This window comes from Strix uralensis, chromosome 6, assembly GCF_047716275.1.
Source record: "Strix uralensis isolate ZFMK-TIS-50842 chromosome 6, bStrUra1, whole genome shotgun sequence".
Taxonomy (NCBI): domain Eukaryota; kingdom Metazoa; phylum Chordata; class Aves; order Strigiformes; family Strigidae; genus Strix; species Strix uralensis.
Genome location: NC_133977.1, coordinates 38,914,136 through 38,936,390, shown reverse-complemented (window position 1 = coordinate 38,936,390; position 22,255 = coordinate 38,914,136). Strand labels below are relative to the sequence as shown.

Sequence of the window (22,255 nt, the reverse complement as noted above, 5' to 3'; positions counted from 1 at the left end):
AATGTTAAGGATTGCCTTTACCCAGACTCACATTTCTGCAAAATGTTTACACTTCATATCTGAAACATTTAGCCAGAAAGGAACACCCACACGTGAAGAACTTGCAAGATCATTTCTTGTATATTTTTAATACAGGTAGCCTGACACCCAGTTGTTTCAATAAGTGTTATGCTGGTTTAAGACTATTGCTCTCAGTGAACCTCTGTATAAAGCCTATAAATTCACTCTCTAGGGGTGTTAAGTGAGGAAGACCCATCCTGTTGGCCCACACATCCACCTGGGGGTTTGCAAAGGCCAAGGCTGGTCTGGAGATGTGCTTTTGGAAGAAGTTTCTGCTGGCTGGGCCAGACCCAGTACACTGGGATAAGAAGACTTTCTGAGAGGAAAACAATTAATTCAGTTCCGAAAGCACAGAGGTAAGCTCAAAATTGCTGTATAAATCCCAGTCCAGGAACAGGCTGGACTCCCCAAACATGCTCTCAAATAGCAGTATCTCACTGTACAATTAAGGGTGATTCTTGCATGGAAATGTGGTTCTGCAGTCTATTAGGAAGTTGTTTGAGAGATTTACAAAAACTCCTTCAGTTTTTATGGTCAAATGAGCATAAAATTGTGCTTCCCCACACTCATTTCCTACTAAATAATACTTACAGTACTTTCTTCTTGGAAATATGTGTGTTATGAATTTAAAATTAAAAATAATTTATCCCTTAAGGGTGCTCTTCTGATTCAGTTTTCCCCCAGCCCCTTAACAGAAGCAACTGCATATACAGAATGGAGTTTACTGTATTTTTTTTCCCCCTTTTTTAAATGAAATTCTCCTCAGAAGCAAAAGCAGTGGCAGAGGACTTCTCCGGCATGTGTGGTTTTAGATAAGGAGTTTTCTTCTCCAGACTGGGGTGAAAGTGCCTTTTCCCTGAGTGAATTCTGTTTTTAAAGAAGGCCCCGTGCAATGCCATGCACCCAGCAAGCGCTCCCTCTCTCCAGCCTCTCCCTTTCTGATTAAAGAGGGGAAGGAGCTCTCACGTGCATTCACGCTGAATCTCCTTTTTATGTTTGTGTGTGATGATATTCTCCTCCCTTCTCTCCAGATCATCTCTGCTGTTCCTCATCTTTCCTGCTCTCTCCCAAATTTTCAGAACAAAGTTCCTCCCAAAAGACTAAAAAGGTTTTTTCTTACATTTTTTACCTCTGCTAAACCAGAAAACAACAGGACCTGCATGTGCATCTTGTTGCTGGGTTTTCTTGTTGAATTTGGGTTTTTTTTTAATTCTGGCATTTCTATAGCTCCTAAAGATATGCCAGTCCTGACAGGGTTGATGTGGCAATATTCAGCAGTCACCTCCTTCAGACGCACCATTTAGAAGAGGTCACTGACAGCACAAAAGAGCTATAAAAATAATTGAAACTTTAATTTGTTTCTCTTTAGAAATGCATGCAGCAATCTGTCCTAAAGAGAGATTTTCTTCCCTGCTTTGGCATGTCAGTGTAGCAGCTTACAGATATACTGAGGTCTTGTAATGCAGGAATCTGTACGTAGCACAGTGTGAAAGCGGTGATAGATTTTGTTCGGTTCAACAGCTGAGAAATATTATTAAAACATTCTAAAATACACTGGAATTAATATTTGATCACTCAGAGAAGTATGTGGTTCAAATAATACACACTAGAATGAATATAAACAGCTATTAAAGCCTAATACATTCTCTTGTAAATCACTTCAAACCTTTAATAATCTATATTGTATCAGAAATGTATATGCAAAAATAAAACATAATTTCTTGCAGCTAAATCATTACCTAAAATAAGCCATTTCAACACTGAATTAAATTATTTCAATGTCAGAAATCAGACCTGTCTCACTGAATAAACTGAGTATTCAGACTATTACATTCATTTGAGCGACTACATTGTATCCTGCCATGCATTGTGCCTTCCAGAGAGCGTAACACTTCTTAAAACTATAAAATCATTTAGCAAGACAAATGCACCAATGACCAGAGTAGAGACAGCCCCACATGGAGAAGGAGCCAAGGAGGTGAAGCACCTTCTTGGTGACCATCCCATGTTATATATTGAACAGATTTACCTGACATGACCACATTGACCACATGTTTTTACATGTTCCATGCATGGTCCATGTATAGTGGAAGACTGCAACCAGGATGCTTGTGTGTTTAGCTAATAATACCAGAAAGCCCTATGTGACAGCAGTAGCTGATTCCTAACAAAGGCTTTGAATCAGGGCTTGTTAGTGAAATCTGGCTCTACAGGACAGTTGCTACCACTGCTGTGCCTTGACCATCTCCAACCGCTTTGCTCTTGCAGTGACAGTATGGACCTGGTCCACAAATAGCTCTGCAGATGCAACATCATAAAAGTAAAGTGAAAATGCAGGGAGAGGGAAGCAGTGCCGTTAAATGGAGTTGGCAGCAGAGACAGGAGCACGCAACCAATGCACGTGCAGAAGGTCTGAGGCAACTTCCATGGTAACTGGAGGTATGAGACCTTGAAGTCACAGCAAGCTCAAGAAATCCCCTTGAGCAGCCATTGAGTTGGTCATTCTGAGCCTCCACTCTTGCCAGCTGCACTGAGAAGTTGTAATTTGCTTACTTGGTCTGTAGAGAGTTTTTAAATGAAGATGATGAAACCATGTATAGTTCTTGATTATTTCTTAGGAAATGGTCAGGTTTCTGCAGTGCCTGAGTGGGTGATCCAAGTTACATCTGATTATACGACATCCATACGATAAAGCACAATTAACTGCTTAGTGAGTTACACATTCATAGATTAGTGCAGAATTAATTGGGTATTAAAGCTCACTTATGACAACAGATATTAATGATGATTTCTTAACAGGCTCCAAAAATTATATATCAGTACTGAAGTAAACTAAGCCATTTATAAAGTATGAAAAACCAAATTCAGCTGTTTTCAGCATGTATCTGACTATTTGCTTTAGATCAAGAAGCAAGAAGAGGTTGACTCATGGCTCAATCACTATTACACCCAGGTTGTTATTAAAAAGCACCTTCCCATCTCTTTTTTCACTGCATTCAGGCTTTTTTAACTCTTCCATAACCTGACGCTTTAGCTCAGGAGGAGCAGTTTTAGAAAACTCACGAGTTTCTGTGAGGAAATCCAGCAACAGCTCCCCATCCTTATTCCCTTCAGTAAAGCAGCTTGTTATGTCCATGTGGGACGGGAGCTCATAGAACTGGTACTTCAGCCCAGCTGAATCCAGCATCCTTCTGAGGTCAGCAGAGGAAATGTAAGTGCAGAGATCATTTAAAGGGAAGGAAGACCCGTACTTCTTCCACAGTGTTTCCCAGCCACTGGTTCCTGAGAGATAAACCATCAGAAAAATGCTCAGGAATAAAGAAAATTCACTATTTGAACAAATTTTTGATCATCTGGGTTTTTTCAGCAGTTGTCCTCTTTGCGAGCAGGATCTCTCCAGAGCTGGGACATGTGTCCTGGGGCATGGTGGACATGGCCACCTCCCAGCTTCTGTTCCTTGGGGTTGGGGGCTGCAGGAGGGGATGGACACATTACCTGCCATGGAGTTCCAGCACCTCCCACCAAGTCCCCAGATGAGGCCAGAGCAACTCAGTACACTTACTCTTCCACTCCCAACACGCTGCACTCCTCTGCTTCATGCACATAGGCAGTACCTCGCAGGGACATCCTTCTATTGTCCACATGCTGAACACTAGCTATTTAGTGCCATCTTCTTGATTTAAACTATTGCCTAGATTTCAACTGCCTGTTTGGAAGACCAAATCCTCCCCTATTCCTTCACCTAATTATTTTGTGGTTGAGCTACACATAAGCTTCATTGAAACACTTATTAGCAGTAAACTATCTCTCTGCTATGTGAAATACCTGGGGTGCAAAGCCCTGATCACATTGTCCATGCAGCTGGATCTGTGGTGGAGAAAAGGTTGAGATGGACAGAGCCCAGGATGAAGCTGCATCATCTTTCCAGGCTTCAGCTTTTGCTCCCATCACACTCACATGCTGTTGGGCATGGGTAAAGAGAGGCCTGTCCCTCACCCCAAGCAGAGATCCCCAGCAGTGCTGGTAGAACATTTTGGCTGTGTACTATCTGGGTCTGCAAAAATTAAGATTGAGGAAAGAAAAGGCTCCTGTAGCACCCCAATCACCTCCGGAACTGAGCCCATGCCCAGCCCACGCTTGTGCATGCACCTCTTCTCAAGGGACGTTTTACAAAGACAACCAGCTGGGTAAGCTGAAAACTCCCCAGATACGTCTTCACATTTTTATTTTCCCTTAGCCTAGATCTCTGATTCAGCATTTCTGCTATAAATCATTTATAAAAGGATCACCCAGAATGACTGGACGGGAAGAAAATAACTTTGATCCTAATGAGCAGCTCTTGAGACTTATGACTGTAAAACTCCATAACTACTAAAACCAGTTGCTTGGCGATTTTGCAAATGCTTTATCTGCAAACAGTTATTTATAGTCAAATAAACAGTTTGGTGTTTAGAAGAGGGGCTACAATATTTTCTTTCACCTGGTGGAAATTGAATGCAGAGCACTAATTGCAGAAAATTTGCTGGTGTCAGTGTTGTGTGACTCAGTGCCATCTCTGAGCTGAGCAATTATACACTACCTGAACGCAGCATTATTATAATAGCTCTCAATAGGCTCAGCATATGGCACTACTTTTGTTTTCAAGGCGATGTAAACAGATTTTTTAGATGTGTTAAAAATAACACCACATAGCTCTTGCAACTCACCTGCTCTCCCGGCAGGGACAGAGCAGGAGGGATTGCAACCTTCACCGACTGACCAAGCCCTCTCCTATCAATCCTATTCCCAGACTTGTTTTTAATTAACACATTCTAATGTGTTTGTGTTGGAGATGACATTACCTTCATTTTTTTGAAATGAGCTTTGTTCTGCTTATCTTTCAGTACCTCTTTTTGCTTCAGTGCTCATTTTCATAGCACTGCTTCCTTCCCCTCTCTATACTCTTATTTCCCCCAAGGTTTTCCCCTTCCTTTCCTCTCTGTTATTCTGAGCCCTACTCTCTCCTTTTTTTGTGCTGACCCCAGCAATTTCTATTGCATTCTGCTTCATCAGAAAACAGAGTCACCTAGCCCAGAGAGGACTTCTAATACTTTTCATGAATTCAGATTTTTAATCACATTAATAATTTTGAATAGACATGTGTTCCTCCCTGTATTCACATTTCATGAATATCCAAGGGGACAGGTTAAGCAACTGGAAAAGAGTTTCAATTAACTATATGCAGGTAATCATCCATAGTCTGATATTATGATCCATCCTCGTTCAGCCAAAGATCAAGAACAGTAACTCAGATCATTTAAAATATAGATTTCTTGTACTGAACTGCTTGAAAACACTTTAAACCAAAAACATTTTGGAGAAAAATAGTTTGAATAAATTCAGGTCAGAGAAGGGTCACTTCATTGTGGACATTTCATGAACACAAAAAAGGGACTTCATCAAACACATTACATTTGGCAGACATGGGCAAATTCAATAAAAAATTAATCTTAAACCTCTCAACAAATAACACTTAACATCCCTGACAAAACTCTCAGATGTGACTGTTTACACAACTAAAATTTCCATAGTTTGTGAGGAAAATTAAAAGCTTTCTAGAGTCAAATTAGGCCCCACCATTGCAGCATCTCTAGCAAACCTTGCCCACAGTATTAAAAGGTTGTCGTTTACTCTGCTCCCACATTTTCCTGCTGGCTTGACCACAGAGCATCTCTTTGAGATCTGAAACAGCCTAAGAACACTGTTTTCCACCCAAAATGATGATATTAAGGAAATGGGCAGTTTGAGAAGAAAATGAACCATATGTCCTCTAACACCTGCTGTATGGCACAGCCGAGCCCTGCCATAGCTGTTTGCTTAATGCTGCAAGTCTCCATGAGTGAGATAATGTGGTGCCCAGCCTGAAAAGCCTTTTACAGAAAATAGGAGAGGCTGAAGGAGCTTTTGCGAGAAAGCCGCGGGACAGAGCCTCTCGTCTGCTGTGGGGCTCTCTGCTGCCATCCATCACTGGCCAGGCTGTAGGATGGGGAAGGGCAGAGAGCAAGAGAAAGGAGTTTTGTGCCCATGGCACAGGTTTGCTGGCTCACAAAGCCTTTGGCTTTACAACCTGCAGCATGGAGCTGCGCAGATATAGACTGTGTGCAGATTTCAATGGATGTAGATGAGTGGACACTATTTATTATGCAGCCAGTACACCTCTATAGGTGATAAAGGATGTTGTAAATAAAAACGTGCATTGGTTTCTAGTTGGCCTGTGTTGAACTTGCAGGAACCCCAAAGGTCTTCATGCCTCTTGCCCAACTGAGCAGTGCTGGTGGAGCGGCTCTCACCTGACACCAGGATAATGAGGAGCTTTGCCTGTGCTTCCAGGAGGCTGTGGAAATACCGGATAGTCGCTGGGATGTCTTTCACATAATACAGCATCTGGAAAGAGCAGAGATGCTTACAGGGATGTAGTGCAGCCCTGGCAAATATTATAACTGGTACTACTAGGTAAAAATAAACAAATGGGGGCAATCTTGACAGAAGAGCAGCAGGAAGACAAGACATGTTAGCACAGTGCCAAGCAGTGGACTCACACTTCGCACTTGGGGCTGTCACTGCCTTGCCTGCTCTCTGGCTCTCCCAGGACCAAGCTCATGTTCATTCATGAACCTGAGATAAAGAGATTTGCCTTTCTTAGCAGTGAAGATGGCTTGTAACAGCTTCAGTAAACTTAGAAATACAAAGGCAATTTCACAGAGAGGACAAGGAGCTTTGAAAACACTAGTTAAAATGTATTTTTAGTTGACTGCCACCCACAGCCTTGTTAATAGGACTACTGTGCTAAAAGTTGCTTTGCTATAACTCATCTTTCATTTTTGCAGTTCGCTTATGCTTAAGAACTTTAAATTACAGGGAAATAAACTCACCTTTCTTCCCCTTAGAGTGGATAATGAGGTCACATACTTCAGGCATGCTTTTAACAGCCAAGCCTTTGACAACATTTACTTTGCAGAGAGTTTTACCTGGATCATGTGAATGAAGTCCCATTTTTTAGACTTCTTTTCTGCATTCATTCGACTTTCATATTCATAAGCTGTCTCCTCATGCCAGGTAAACTTTATGTTCTCAAGGTTTGATGTCTCAGCCACACGCTCTGAAATACAGGAGAAGGCAGGACAGAGTTAATCTCAATTGCAAATATGAGACTGATTTTCATTCAGAGCTTTAATACATACAAAAAGTCACATTTAGGTAGAGAGGTTTGGTACCAGTTTAACACAGCAGTGGAATATTTAAAACCTTGAGCCCATATGTGAGAAGGGGGTTGTAAAGGTCTTTGTAAGGTGAAGTCTTAAGAGGATTTGATGCTTTTTGCTTTGCACCCTCATTTGGGCTCCTCCAGTCTTCACCTGGTTAAAAAAAAAAAAAAGAAAGAAACTCTTCCCCATGCCTGGCTCAGGCTGAATTAAAAGATGTTGGCTGGGATAAACAGTTATGAGGCCACAAGCGGCACATTTCATGCCAAATGGGAGAAGAGCTGATGGCCTCTTTGCTTAGGTGCCACACAAGACCCACGTGGCTGAGCAGAAGCAGGCAAAGGGTTTTCCAGAGACTAAACAAATAAATACAGGGACTCAGGGATGGATCAAAGGGGTTTTTATTTTGGAGAGAATCACAATTAAAAGCTAGAGAAGGACAGAGAAAGCAATTGGCTCACTCTGGGAATTTGTCGTGGGGATGGTGGGAGGGGGAAGGAGCTTTGCTCTGTCAGCAAGACCCATCTCTTGATATTTAGCTTCTGCTGTGTTCAAATAATTTTTCAAAAGCCCACAGTTTTGGCCAACTGCTTCAGGTAAAAGATATAATAGTGTTTTAAAGCAAAGACTAGTATAAAGAGTGACACACGGCCTGTTTTTAGACCTCAATACAATGCACATCCAGTGACTGAGGAAAGCAGAAAGATGGAGACATGGATTCAAGGAATAAGTTATACTAAGGGCCTGGATCAACACTGCATTTCTTTGCTTTCTATGGGAGCAAAACAGAGAGATAATTTCATAATTTAGGGGATGCCGTAATACTAATGTCCATCTGTTGGCATATGGATCTCATCTCACAGCGCTCATGCCTGGCACTCAGGATTGCTCCAGGACAAAGCTAGCCCTGATGCAATTCCTGTGCTTCGCTGGAGTTAACATAAGTTTAAAACTTAAATGGCCTGAAGGCAGACTGAGCGTTAGCTACAGAACACATGTCCAAACCAACATGATTTGCTAAGACCAGCGCCTTTACACCACTAATCACAATGTTTCTCCTTTTGGGCTCTGATTAGGACATATCCCCATCAGACAGACGAGAAATGCTCCATCAGTGCTTATCTCCTCTCTTTTATGGCTGGAAATGGGCCACTCCTTTTGGATGTTGCTGCTGTTGCTCTGTTCATTTCTATTTAACGGTCACTGTCCCCAGCGCTTGCAGTTCAGATTTAATTGGCTGTTTTGAACTCAGGCTTCATTCAGCATCAGTTCATATCACCACCACAAATAATCTGGTGCAATCTGGTTCATTTCAATTGCTAGACGATCTGGAGGCACTAGGAAGGAAACTGAATTGCTTGCCAGGGTGGGCTGTTAAAATCAATATTTCAGGAAGGGCAAACTCATTCTGATTATGGGAATTTTCTGCCCAGAGATTCATGTGAAGCCAAAACGTGTCACCCTAACCATTTTGAAAAGTTTTCCTTAATTTTGTCCTGGGTTCAACCCAGATTGTCTGGGTCAGAAGCTGGTCACATGCTCTGTTTCATGCCATCAAAACTGGACTGCCTGCAGTTGTGCTGTGACGTGCAGGCAGTGTCAATGCAGCTCTCTTGTGGGGCCATCAAACACTCCAACCATGGTCACCAAGGGACTTCACCTGGACATTGACCAGGAATGAAGGAAAACCACACCCTGGCCACAGGGCTTTGAGGAGAGCCTCTGTCATACAACGCAACCTAAGAGAAACCTCAGTTTGTCATCACTGCACGTCCCAGTATGAAGTTTCTCTCGTGAGCTTGGCTTCTCCTTCCCGAGGAGAAAGTATCTGGGTAGGCAGAAAACATAGCTACTGAATTCTCAGAGGCACAGATAATGTTTCCAATTCTTCCTGGAAAATCTTAGGGCTCAGAAACCTAATTAATGATACCTACTGGGGACATGGTTAATTACCAAATAAGAAAGTTTAACGAAAGAAATTCAGATGAATATTTCATTTCTAGTTTAGCATGAAACTTAAAATAAGGACAATGTCTCACATTTTCTTTAACTTTCTTTGTGTAAGAAACTCACTGAAGTAGGATAGGACTGCCAGTTAGCTGGTGCTAGGTGGTGGGACCACTAGGAAGATTGAGCACAAATTCAGTCCCACATAGCCTATGGTCTACAGCCCAGACAGGACAGAAATGCTGTGTGCAAGTGCCCAAACTGTCTTATAAACAGAGCAGATGCTCTGCTGCCCATCCTTCGTCATTTCGGCTTGGAGCAATGTAAAAGCTCCTGGGAGTTTGCACAAGCCATCTTTTCGAAGAACAGTTCCATGTAATACAGAGACAGATATAAAAAAATGATGTGTTTCCTGGGAGCCTTTGGTGCTTCCAGTGACTCTGAATTCCTCCACTGCAGGTAGAAAGGGATTCTTCCTTTTTTTTTTCCCCTTTGACTTCCACAAGTTGCTTCATATTGGGAGTGCTTAATTTTTAAGGACTGAAGCAAGTGTAAGACTTGGAGATTTAGTGTGGTTTTACAGTCTGGTATGTAGTATGGTTTGGAGCATTTCCAACAACGCAGACTGCTGACGAGGTTCATTCATTACTGCCACATCCATTCAGCACCCCCTTCTGGCAAGGTGTGCTCTGCTCGGGGCTGCTCACGGCCTGTACAGCTACCTGGTGTCACCTCCATACAAGACCATAATTACCTGCTAAGGTAAAGCCTGGTAGGTGTGAACCCAGTGATAATCTAACTGAATTGATATTTAATGCTCACTTTGTAGGGCAATGTGACCAAAGTATTCCTGCTAACATTCAATCCTCCTTGGAAAATGCTTGCCTTTCCTTCATGAATGTTGCTCAGACCTTGTACTGGTAGAAGGAAACAAGGTCTAAGCGACAAAGCACACAGCAAAAGCCCTTCCTATCTGTCTTGCTTTCTTTTCCATGTTTTCTAATTCAAAGGATGGTAACTAATTTAGTGCAACACTAAGGTTTAGCTATTTGTTATTTGGAAAAAAATTTTAAGATATGTGAGAATTACCATGAGACACTAAAATTTTCCCTTTGATGTTGAGGAAGGATCCTGATTCAGTGCAAGTTGAAGGAGAAAAACTTTCTAAAATGTGACGGTTTTACTCTATTCCCATAAAATCACCCATCAGTTCCCACTTTGATTAGCTTTTAAAGTCTGTCTAGCCCAAGCATTTGCCATGCAGAGTTCTTTGCAATGTGAGAGACTAAGATTTTTAATGAGAGACTGAACATTGTTGAAAAGCATTGATGGCAAAAAAGCATAAAATAACTTTTAAGAGCCAATTCTAGTAAGAAAGCTTTGAATGTGGGGTCATCAAGCTTTCAACTCTTTTTAATGCATTTAACGTACTTAATGTAAATTTAATTTATTTAATGTAAAAATACCTTTGTACTTGAAGATTTGGTCAGCACTTGGCTCTATCACGTCATTGTTGATGGTGACCCCTGGATATCTGGCTTGTACTTTTGAGAGGATCAGAAGGTCAATCTCACCTAAGAAGGTAGGCGACATGAAATATAGGATGAAAGCAAAGCTCAGGCAAATGTTATCACCACATCCCCAGTTTTGAAGACTGATGCCTGCCATTCATGTACAGAAAATGTACCACAGAGGTACATGTAGCTGCTTTGTATTCTCAGCAGATTTCCACTGAAGGTTTAGCTCTAGGATTTGAGAAAAATTTAGGTATCAGTCACAACTATCTTCATTCCTCCTCTTTGATTAGCACCATCAGTGCCAAGGGAAAACCAGACACAAACATGCATATGGCTTGACCTCATATTTTCTGGAAATGGCCTAACCTCCTGGGGAAGATCCTAAATGACTCTACCAGTTCTGATGGTCCCAAGTCACCAGCGAACTTGGCAGGATTTCTTAGGAGTCAGTAAGAGCATTTTTAGCTAAGCGCCTCATTGGTTTCCAGGTCATGTGGGTGAGGGAGAAGAGAATATGTGTTTACACTGGAATCAGAAACAACATTCATGTCTGTTTGTCTTTAGTGTCCTGTGACATTTTCCTTAAGTATGATTAACAGTGCACATACCATTTGTATTTATCTAACCCCTATTTACAGAATACCCCAGAGCTGACTGTGCTTTTTTTTTGGTGAGGAATAGTTCTCTCTGGACACTGCTCAGGTCAGCTGCGATTATTTTACCGATGGAAGTACCAATAGATCCAACATTTCAAAATTTAAAAAGAGTTGCCATAGCTCTTCGCCACCTCTCCCCATCCGCAATATAGGAAGCTCAGGGAGATGATGGAACTAGAGCTGCTGGAACTAGGGTGTTGTTGGAACTAGATGATCTTCAAGGTCCCTTCCAACCCAAACCATTCTATGATGCTCCTGACTGAGGCATGGTTCCACCAACAATATCACGCTGGTTTGTTTAGCTTTCTTAGGGCTCACTTCTGCTTATTGTGCTTGAATAAATTTTAGGTGGAAAAAATAATAGAAAAGTAAATTAAGGCAGAAAGAGTGAAGCAGTGGGTAACTGTGGTGAATAATAGATCCAGGGATTGTGTTACAGACAAATATTGAATTTTGTCCTGAAAAGTGTACTTGTGCTTGCACACAACTCCATGTTATACAATTCCCTACAAATGAACAAAATTCTGTACTGAATGGAAGATCACCCAGCAAACCCTGATGGCCAGACAGACCCTTGCTAAGGGACTGTGGACGGAGGGCCCCCCCCATTGTATTTGCATGGCCTCTGTCTATCCTCATGATATTCAGTGCCTCTGGGTTCCCACCACTTCCGCATTAACTCCATTATACGGAAGATTTGAGGTACAAAAGGAAAATATTGGGGATTAAATAGCCGTAACATGTTCCCCAGAGCAAAACCCAGCACACCAGGTCCTCCCCGGTGGGGTTCTTTTCACTACGAAGACCTGTCTGCCTGTTGCTGGCCCCACCACACATCACCATGGGTCAAAGTCAGGCACCCCAGCACAAGTCTCACCTGCTCATTAATGCCCTCAGAATTTAATGTAAAAAGTGACAAACAGGTCAATTTTTTCAGACTTACATGTCTTTCTTAAAGCAACTAATAACACCAAAATTTACATGGTATCTGTGCATGCACATTTTTTGAGGGAGAGAAATTAAATTTCTGAAGCAGCAGAAATAGCTGCAGCTTTGCTATCACTGCAAACCCTGCATTCTGTTGAAAAATCAGAGCAAAGCCAGTCATTTGCAGGCTGCCGTGGTAAAATTTAGGAACACAGAATTTGTAATGAACTAGTGTAATATTTTGATTTTTGGTTGCTTTACCAACTTTCTGTAAAATGGATTAGCCCTTTGAAAGGCTGTGCAGGTCCTGATAAAAAAAAATTTGAATTTTGCATTTCCATATGCGAATAGGTTAATATATTCCCTTCCACTCTTCTGTGGCCAAACCACCCTTGTATTGTTTTAACCAAAAAAAACACCCCTTTGATTCATAATTTAATCCACAGCCTTAATTGACTTCAGTTAGCTCTTTTATATGCAAACAAGTGTCCTGAGGCATTTTACAGTCAGATCTGTGGCAGCTTGCATTATCAACAATTTGGCAATTAGGCTATCCGAATTATTTAAACTCTCCAACACAATTACCTTTTAAAGGCTACCACTATGTTCACCATTAAGTTTCTAATTAAACATTTTACGTAACGGGATAGTTTATAGCACAGTTGCTACTTTATAGCAGCGTTGATGACTTTTATGGTTTTTAAAGGTACAGAGTGTTGCGCGCTGGAGTGTGAACTTAATAAGGCAGAGGCTGTAGGCGAAGACAGGCACTGTAGATGGGTGGGTGTAATGGGATATGATGCTACATTAAATGGTTTGCTTGTCTCTCGAGGTGGAAAAGTGGAAAGGAAACGCTTTCGTTGTCTCTCGAGGTAGAAAAGTGGAAAAGCTTTCCTTCTGTGCGAAAAACAGGGGTGGACGGGGCCAGGGCAGCAGCTCCATCACTGCCCTCCTACATCAGCCAGGGTTAGCTGGGGGGATTTGGAATTTTGCTCCCTCCTGACATCCCAAGGACCCGTGATGGGAACAAGCCAGCAAGCATCAGGGTTTTGGTAATCTGAAGTTTTTTACATCACAAAATAAGCTTTACCTGCACATTAATGATTGAATGTCCATCATGCTAACTGAAGTATCCCTGGTTAGGGAGGTAAATACCTCACTAAGTAAAGTGTTACTGTTGAAAATAACATATTTTTGGCAGAAGAATGGTTTCCTTTGTTTGGAGAGCAACGTTCCTAGTCTGTCACACTGTCTGTTTGACAACTAACGCCCACCATTTACATACAATTATTTTTACTTATTAGGAGAGATTGACAAAGCTGAGATTAGTCTTTGGAGTTGTTATGACTAAACCATTTAAACTAAATTAACTGTTCATATAAAATTTAAATTTGATGACTTAATGGGCAGAGCAGAATTAGAAAATATAGCCTTTATTTATGGGGGAACTTAAGCAAGAATTTAATGAGAAAAGAACCACTTGATTTTATTGGTATTGTTTTTCCACTCAGTGAACTTCAGATAAGAGACTTACTTCTTCGGATTTTTTTCTGAATTTCTTCTGGAGCTTAAGTTCAGCTCCAGTGTTTTGGGGAACAGTAGCTCCAGGAGGGGCTTGTGCATTGACTGTGATCACCAAGTACTTACAGGAAAAATAGAGGACAGGAAAGGCTGTCACGTAGCAGGGCAGGAGATAACAATGATGGAGAGTTACCACTTCAGTAAATAGTTGCAGGGTAGAATAATTGAAGTACAAGAAAAAAATGTAATATTTTGAGTAATCTAAGACATTATGGTGCTTTTTTTGCATAGAAACACTACATGGCAGTACAAGCCTCTCTCTGCCCTCAAGGAGTGATGGTGCAGAAGGAGGTTTATCGTGGAGGACATACAAGAATCAGGGTGGGGAGGCACAAGCTGTTTTCACACGATGTGGCCATACACCAGCTAATGCCATCTGCTTCTGGAGCTGGCTTTACGAGAAAAGACTTATTTCCCACTCTGTTCCTTTCTGCAATTTTAATCCTCTATTCTTTGAAAAAAAAACCAAACAGAAAAGTATATCAACATTGAAGTTCATAACATACCTGCTCCACCACCAACACTTAGAATATTGATTGTAGACTTCCCATTTCCAATACTGAAAAAAATTATTTATACATTGTAGAGAACTACCCAGCAGAGAGGATTACATGCATTTTGTGAAGCATCAGAGATCCCATGAAGACTAAAATCTGCAGGACAAAAGCAAATGCAACGTGCATGTACAGGCACGCCTGCAAGCCGGCAGGAGGGGTCAGATTCAGAACTCTGCTCTCTGGAGATTCCTGATTGACAGTTATTGGCAATTTGTTGAGGAGTTCTGCTTTTATTATGAGTGCATACAGGCAGCAGCAGATACATGCCTTCTCCATGTCTGTGCTTCAAGGACCAGACACCTCCCTGACTCTGTACCAGGAGCTTAAAAATTATTTGTAGAAGTTTTACCTTTTGCAAAATGGGCAGGAAGAGGAGAGAGTGTAACACCTCCAAAATCCCTTAGCAAGGTTTTGGCAGAGCCATAAAGCTCTGGACCCGGAGAAGGGCCTCCCCAGAACCAGGATTCGACTCCAGCTGCCTGCTGCCCGAGCCAGCCTGGAAAGCGAGGGGTCCAGCAAAACCACACACCAGCAGGCAAAGCAGGAGCATCATTTACACATACTAGAGAGACCATAAATATTAACTGAAAAGATTACTTTTAAAAAGATTCTTTCAATCAAATTTAATGTTAGAACGTAATATCTGTTGCTGCATTTTTCATGTGTTAGAGTTTATTCAGGGTAAGCTGTATTTACATGCAAGGGAACAATTCAGCCTTATCTCCTTCCTGCTAGGTAGGGTCTGTCCCGAAGTGCAGCCATTCAGAGATGTGTGTAAATGAAATCTCCAGCCAAGCCCTATCAGAGACCAACAGACGGGGCAGCCGGCAGGGAACAGCAATCTGCCTCTCGCAGGCAGCCCCGCGAGCCCGGCCGAGCCCATCACTGCCGCGGGACCATACCCCGGGCTGTCCTTCAGTTCAGTGTGACCAACTCCATGTTACCTCGCTATCAATGTCGGCAGCTGCTTCTCCATGAACTCCCGCATGCTCTGGTGCTCGGTCGACTTCTCGAGGAAGAGGCGGAAAGACTGGAGGTATCTGGCAGGGTCAGTGAGCAAGCTCCTCATGGGCGATGCCATGCTGGGAGTGGAAGAGTGCAGGAAGGGGCAGGTTGCTCCCCGCAGCTCTTCTTTCAGATCTAGTGAAAGAATAACAAATGCCAGAAAAGAAAAACCAGCATGCACCTGGACTTTGATCCGCATCCTCGGCTCTGCTACTGCACCTTAGAGCACTTAAAAAAGTATTATGCAATTTTGCGATAGAAGCTGTAAATCAGATCTGAGCACCAAAGGGTAATATATCATCTTTAATCTGCACAGAGGAAATGCCAGCATTTTTTAACTGTGCTGACACAGAGCTCTTAAAACCCAGTAAAAGGGTCTTTAGACAGTTCTTAAATAAAATAAAAATTCCCCTATTTCTTGAAGGCATGGAGAGGCTCCAAAGACTTGGTCTGGATTAGAAGAAAGTGCAACACACATCTCCAGAGATTCTGACAGATGTCTCTATCTGGTTTTTTAATCTTTTGATGTTCTTAAAGGGAATGTTGATGGTGGGGTGGAAACAATAAAAACCTTATAAATGCACTCTTTATTTTTCTAGTTCCTCTGAAGATAATGGTATGATTCCCACGGGCTAAGTAGTTAATTCACGAAAGCCACGTGAGTTACTGAAATGGCTGTTGTGCTAAACCCGGCTTAGACAGAGTTGGGAGCAGGGGAGGCAGAGCGTGCTACCGGGAAACATCAGGCTGTACCTTGAAAAGTACACAAAGACACGTTCATCCCCTCTTAAACCACAGTTTAAGTCCATCACATCTTGTTCTAACTCTCAAGGAGAAAGAGGAACCCTCTTCCTCCTCGCGGGTCCCATGCTTAAGGACCACACCACATCTACCCACTGTCTCTTACCATCTCCTCTGGCTTTCCTGCAGAGCTCACATCCCAGCCGCTTGTTATTTTTATTTTTCCCTTTGGACTGCCTCCAGGCAAGCCCTGTTGATGTTGAAATGCAGCAGCCAAGGGCAAAAGCCTCCCACCCGCTGACATTCCCTGGGTCCCAGTGCATTCAGGATGGCTTCCCTCACCCCACCAAGACCCTGCGTCCTTTGTCTTCGCTCACCCACCGGCGGGACCACTGGAATACAAACCATGGGGTTTTTCCAGACTATTTCTCTTGTTCGTTTGAATTATAGTTCTGTCCTCTGTTGTGTTCAAGTCCCTCCCAGCTGCACATCAAATAACAACAGTCTTGTCCCTCCTCCAAATCACGAACAAAACCACAAAAGAGTAGTGGGCTCACGTTCATACTAGTCATTACCTCCCTTTCTGGCAGTGAACTGCTGATAACTTTTCTGACTAACAGTGTAACCAGTTTTCCACCCACCCAAGAGCTGTCTCATCAAGGCCATGTCTCCCTCATTTGCATATGAGGATGTCATACAAGATAGTGTCAACCCTAAAGCCTCTGCATAGGAGCACCTCCTTCTCCCATGCACAGTGGGACAGCTACACTGCTGGCAGAAAGATGGGCTTGGCACAATGCCTCTCTGGGATCTCCATGCTGCCTCGCCATCCCCTTATTCTCTTTCTGGTACTCACTCCTTCTTGAAGGACAATTTCTAGGGACAGCCATCATGCTGAGCAGCTGCAGCTCCCCAGTTCCTCCTCCTGCCCCCTTTACAATGATAACATAAGCTGCTTGGCTTTGACCACTGTAATTTGCGGCTCATGCCAAAGATAACATCCAAGTTGTGACATGTTTTCATTTTGCATCCCATGAGCCACATATCTATGTGTCCCAAAGGCTCCAGCAGGAAGATGCATGGTGAAGGTTGGCAGCAATGTGCCTCCTCCAGCACGTGCTGCTACCAGAGTCATTAGATCAGTTAGCAATGCCTGCTAATCACTGTCCTTAGGGCAGTCCCAAAGACCAGCGGTGACCTTTGGAGCAGGACTCAAGGTGTGATTTTCCACCCATACCACCACCAAGGCAGACCTGGCTTTTGGCACACTCCCTGTTCCCCACCCTCTCAGACAGCAAGGATGTTTTCAAGGGTAAAAACAGCAAAACCAAGTATGTTAAAGAGCAATGATGAAAAAGGCCTGGTAACAAGTAGATGGGAGAACTTTAAAAACTTTGCTGGGTCCCAGATGCCCATGAGGGCTAGTTGGAGTGTCATGGGAAGAGGACAGTCCCCCCTGGCCACAAAGCTTATCCCCCTCCCGCCTGCTTCAGTGAGCCTGTTGGTGTCAGATAAGAGAGGCAATCTGGCAGAGAGACAGACCAACAAATTGCAGCTGAATTGACTATTAGGTGGAGGACGATGGCTCAGGCTCGCAGGGTGGTATCTGCTGCTCACGTGCACAGAGACAGCACACTGCTCACGCCACTCACCCGGCTCAGCAACCACGCATAACCCTCGGGCTGACAACCCCTCCTTTTCCCAGATGACCAGCACTCAAATCTCCAGCAAAATCTGAATTAACCTGGGGAAACCAAGTACGAATTTTGCGAGAGAGAGTAAGGGAAAAAAAACCTGGATGTACATCAGGTGAGAATTGTAAACTGCTAACCCTCCCTGAAAATAAAGTGGTATATTCCTTGTTTACTCATTCCTCTGCTCTGGCCAGCTCCTTGCTTTTTACTTTAAGTGCATAAAGAGGCTTTGCCATTTGCCACTAACATATTTTACTACCTTCAATCTTGAAAAAATATTTTGTGGTTAATAAGGAGATTTAGATAATCGACCTTTTTTCTATCCCTCCCTCTACTTCCCGTGATTTAATTTGCCCACATCCCCTGCTCGGCAGTCTCTAATGAGCAGCTGAGATTCATTTTCATGTTAGGTGCAGTTCAAGGAATTTGTCTCATTTATTTCATTATGCTTTTGGCTGTTTGAATTTGCCCCATTTATTTCATTATGTATTTAGCTGTTTGAATTATGGCCAGTTAACTTTAAAAATGAGTAAAGTGAAAGAAGAAAAGGATTTTTTTCTGAATCAGGCTGATAGAAACTTTTAGATAATAATGTTCACTTGGGCATGTCCCCTTTAGTGATAATCCGAATTTATACATAGTTCCCTAAAAAGATTGAGGAGTTTCAAATACAGACTCTGTGTTTACTCTGCAGTTACTTGATCCACCCCTGGTTTGTGCCAGTGCTAGCAGAATTAAACCTGCTTTAAATTCACTGTAAAACCCTTTAAACCTCCCCTGTGAAGCCAGAAAACAAAGTGAGCGTGCCCTCAGCTGTAAACTACTTGCAGCAGGAGTTTGGGCTTACTAGCACTGGATTATGGCTTGTCACTGAACGCCAACAAAACAGGGGTCCGCCTTGGAGGAGTTTAATGCAATCCGTTAAACCCGTGCTTGCCTCGTAGGCAGACGTACTTACGTACGAGCTGTCTGTGCCTCTCGGGGCTGTGGGCTCCCACGGCAGGATGCCGCTGCGGTGCTGGGGACACACTCCTGGCTGGCCACCTTCCCAGTGGCCACTGCCGTCCCACCCTCAGGGCCACGACGTGGCAGCACAGAGGAGGTTTTGCTGTTTGAGAAAGGAGCAGGCGACGTCATAACCTCATGCAACAGCAGCTGCCTGCAGAGGCAGAGGGAACAGTTTGAACCCTGCCCACCATGTCCATCCAGCACCCCCTGCATGTCCCCCCCCACACCAGCACCCTGGGAGCATTTAGACACAGAGCTCTATCAAGGCGTTAGTTAGAGTCCGGATGAAAAATAAAGCCCTGCCACTGGTATATATGAAATGAGCCTCTTGACAAATTAGAAATAGTTGTCTCAGTGTGTGGCACACAGCAATGTACAGTAACATTTGCAGTTTGCCTGTATAGCCTACTGTTATAGATTACTTGGCTTTTTAGTTTATTTTCTTGCCAACAGATGAGGTTTTGCTTATCCCTTACTTTCCAGGGTTTAAGCGATGGGAAGCATTTTCCAAGTTGTATGCACCCTCCACAGCCCTGTTAGGAGCAGTTTTATCCCAGGGGACACAAGCATTTTAAAAAACACTGACCCATGTCTGCTATCACACTGTGGTTTGGTGTTCAGAGCCTTAATAATATATATGCCCTGTGTGTGCCTCAAATTATTCATTGTTCCTTCATGTTTAGTGAAAAATAATTTTTTTGAAGTTAAATGAAGACGTTTTCCTTCTAGACATAGATGGAGAAATGTACTGTTCACGGAGAAATGTACTGTTCACATTGCGAAAGTCATATAAAATAAAACCAATAATATTAATAATCATGCTTTCAAAGCCACAGTTGCAGGAAAAATGGCTGTAGTTTGACATTTAGCTGAAAGTTTACTGAAATAAAGATTTCATATCAACAGTTAAAATTGTTCAGCTAGAACAATGACTGTGTGGGAAGGCAACACCCACTGCATTTTCTTCTCTCCATACATGACACCATTTCCAAAACACTTGGAGGGAAGGAGGTACAAAGCCCTTTGCCAAGGAGTGAACCGGGAGCTGTGGGGCCACGGCATTTTGATCCCTTCTGCTGGTCCCTCAGCAAAGATGGATGCCAAAGCCACGCAGGAGGAACAAGCAGCCCCACAACTCTTTTGCCGTTTCAAATCAGTGATCACAACTTTATTTGCAAGACACATTTTACGGAGAAAGAAACCCCAGCTACTCTGTCAGACAGCCACGAACCAAGCCAGCTTCTCTTGGCTTGAGGAGACCCAGCAAATGCTAATTCTCCAGCAATAGCTCCCACGTAGGCTGTGGGTTCAAACCCTGCTTCAGCAGCAGCCGTGCAACGCCATGCAAAGCCCTCTCCTGGCTCCATAACAGCGATAAGCACTGCTGTTCAAACATAGCTGAACAGCAAGGTCAGTGGTGTTTTCCTCGTTTTCTTTGCACTTCTGGAAATCTGGATTAATTTGCATCACCAGAGCTGTACAAGTTGGTCAAAAGAAAATAAACTCAGTGCATCTGGCCCATGCTTCTCTCCCTCTGCAATCCACTAAAAATTAGTTTTCCAAGTGCCAGTTGTCATTAAATATGAAAGCCTAAGTTTAGAGAGCCAAAAATAAAAATTACATGCATCTGGTGCTTTTAAGTGCTTTATGAAAATAAAAGATGCTGCTGTTAATTTCCTTGCTTAATTTCCCCTGGAGACACATTCTGCAAGCTTTAAGCCAAATCCCAGCCGTTTCAGTTCAATGTGGGCTCAGTGCTTCCCTGGTGCAGGGTAATTTGGGAGGGGGGATGTTGCACCATTGCCTAGACCTTATTTTCCTTGCCCCCAGCGCTTTCCCTTCCTGATGGTGTCTATATGATGTGCTACAGAGGCACCTGCGCCCAGGGCAGGGCTCTGCTGAGCCAGCCGAGAAGGGCAGGAGCCAGGACATCAATATTTAGAAAAGAAAAATATCTCCCTGTGCCGTTTTCCATGCATCCTCTTATATACAGCACTGTCCTAGATGGCAGGAGGTTGAGTTATTGAAAGTAGATCCCACAAGCCTTGAGAGCATCAGTTATTTGGGAAATAATAGCTACTGTGCATTAAACATCTCTCTGTCATGAGAGTTCAGGGAACAATTCACAACTCTGTAGATACTTGGCCAACAGTGATGTGGTACAACATTAAAACATGAAGTTGTGAGTAAGAGGAGTCCACCCAGAAACCTGGCAAAGACCCGAGTAGTCACTGGCTCCTTAGATGAGGCAAGAGCTGGGAACAGTCAACATCTGCAGACTATTTCCTTCTCTGGAGTACATCTGCATGGGGTCTAGCTGAATATTTATGCTCTGGGGAGGAGGAGAAAGGAGTTAAATGTTACAGTCCTGGTCCAAATGAATTCTCATAATTTGTTCTCCCAGTGATGCTGGGAAGAATGCTGGGAGCCACACTCGCTGAAGGAGGAAATGTGCAGGGAAACATGCCCTGCCACAAGCTCCTGGGGCTGTGCCCAGCAGCAGCACAGGATTTCCCATAGGTTGTGCTGATCCACAAGCTCCAACAGCCTCCTCGGTCCCATGGCAGAAGTGGAAATAGCAGCTCAAAAATATCCACTGAAGATTTAGAAGAGCTGTGATAACTGGTTAATCAGTTGATGGCTTCAGAGATGAAAAGTGCTATCTAAGTTAACAGAAAAGATGGATACAGGCAGCGCATTGGGACGGGCTGCTGGTTACACATGAAGACAGGCGATTACAGGCGTAAAGCTGTGTAATGCTGATTTTATCTTGAAAAAGACAGGAGTGCTGGAATAGCCCATCGGTCATGCACATGGCTGCAGTGATCCTTGCTTGGGCAACTATCCATCCCTTTGGAGCAGGAACCGAAGCCTGGAGTCACAGCTGAGCAAAGCTGAGCTTGGGAACAGGCAGGGGATGGATCTGCATGTAATGTCCACCCGGACTTAATAAAACCCGAGAGTCCAAAGTATGTGGGTCAGATGGAGGAAACTGGATTTTCAAGAGGCAACAGGAGTGGGAAAGGCTGGGCAGGAAAGACCTAATTTCTATGCTGTCACCAGACTTCAGAGCACCTGCAGATGGACCAAATATCCGAGCCCAGAGATCCAGTTTATTGGGCTTACCTCTGGATCTGATTTAATCAGACTCAGCCAGCCTGATAAAAGCAGAAGCTAGACGTTGCTTAATGTCTAAAGAATTATTTCTGCTGTCTTCTAATAAAGCATGCTGATGTAAGCTGGAGTTGATAACAAGGTAGCAAAATCTCATTTTACAGGACAACCAAATTGTCAGTGCCAAAGAGCAGACAGGTTATTGCT

The 22,255-nt window shown here is 43.2% G+C and overlaps 1 protein-coding gene across 3 annotated transcripts; it reads right to left on the bottom strand.

Moving 5' to 3' along the window:
• Positions 1 to 1,391: 1,391 nt before the first annotated feature.
• Positions 1,392 to 18,993, bottom strand: LOC141945491 (histamine N-methyltransferase-like). 3 transcript variants are annotated; one of them, XM_074873771.1, is made up of 7 exons: positions 18,885 to 18,993; positions 15,431 to 15,626; positions 14,436 to 14,488; positions 10,715 to 10,822; positions 7,068 to 7,198; positions 6,390 to 6,483; positions 1,392 to 3,342 (listed from the first exon to the last, which is right to left on the bottom strand). In XM_074873771.1, the coding sequence occupies exons 2-7, from the start codon at positions 15,565 to 15,567 to the stop codon at positions 2,987 to 2,989; spliced, it is 879 nt and encodes a 292-aa protein (XP_074729872.1). In that variant the 5' UTR covers positions 15,568 to 15,626; positions 18,885 to 18,993; the 3' UTR covers positions 1,392 to 2,986. The 3 variants fall into 3 exon arrangements, with proteins under 3 accessions (XP_074729872.1, XP_074729874.1, XP_074729873.1); XM_074873773.1 differs by having other exon boundaries at positions 18,889 to 18,955; XM_074873772.1 differs by having other exon boundaries at positions 18,881 to 18,899.
• Between the last annotated feature and the right edge of the window lie 3,262 nt (positions 18,994 to 22,255).

Bases quoted from the DNA above. Each gene is read 5' to 3' on its own strand.
- LOC141945491 (XM_074873771.1), bottom strand. From the start codon at position 15,567: ATGGCATCGCCCATGAGGAGCTTGCTCACTGACCCTGCCAGATACCTC. The intron at 10,823-14,435 runs GTATGTTATGAA...CTACCTTCTTAG, and splicing joins AAGTGTTGGTGGTGGAGCAG to GTGAGATTGACCTTCTGATC. The intron at 7,199-10,714 runs GTATTTTTACAT...CCTGTATTTCAG, and splicing joins CCAAATCTTCAAGTACAAAG to AGCGTGTGGCTGAGACATCA.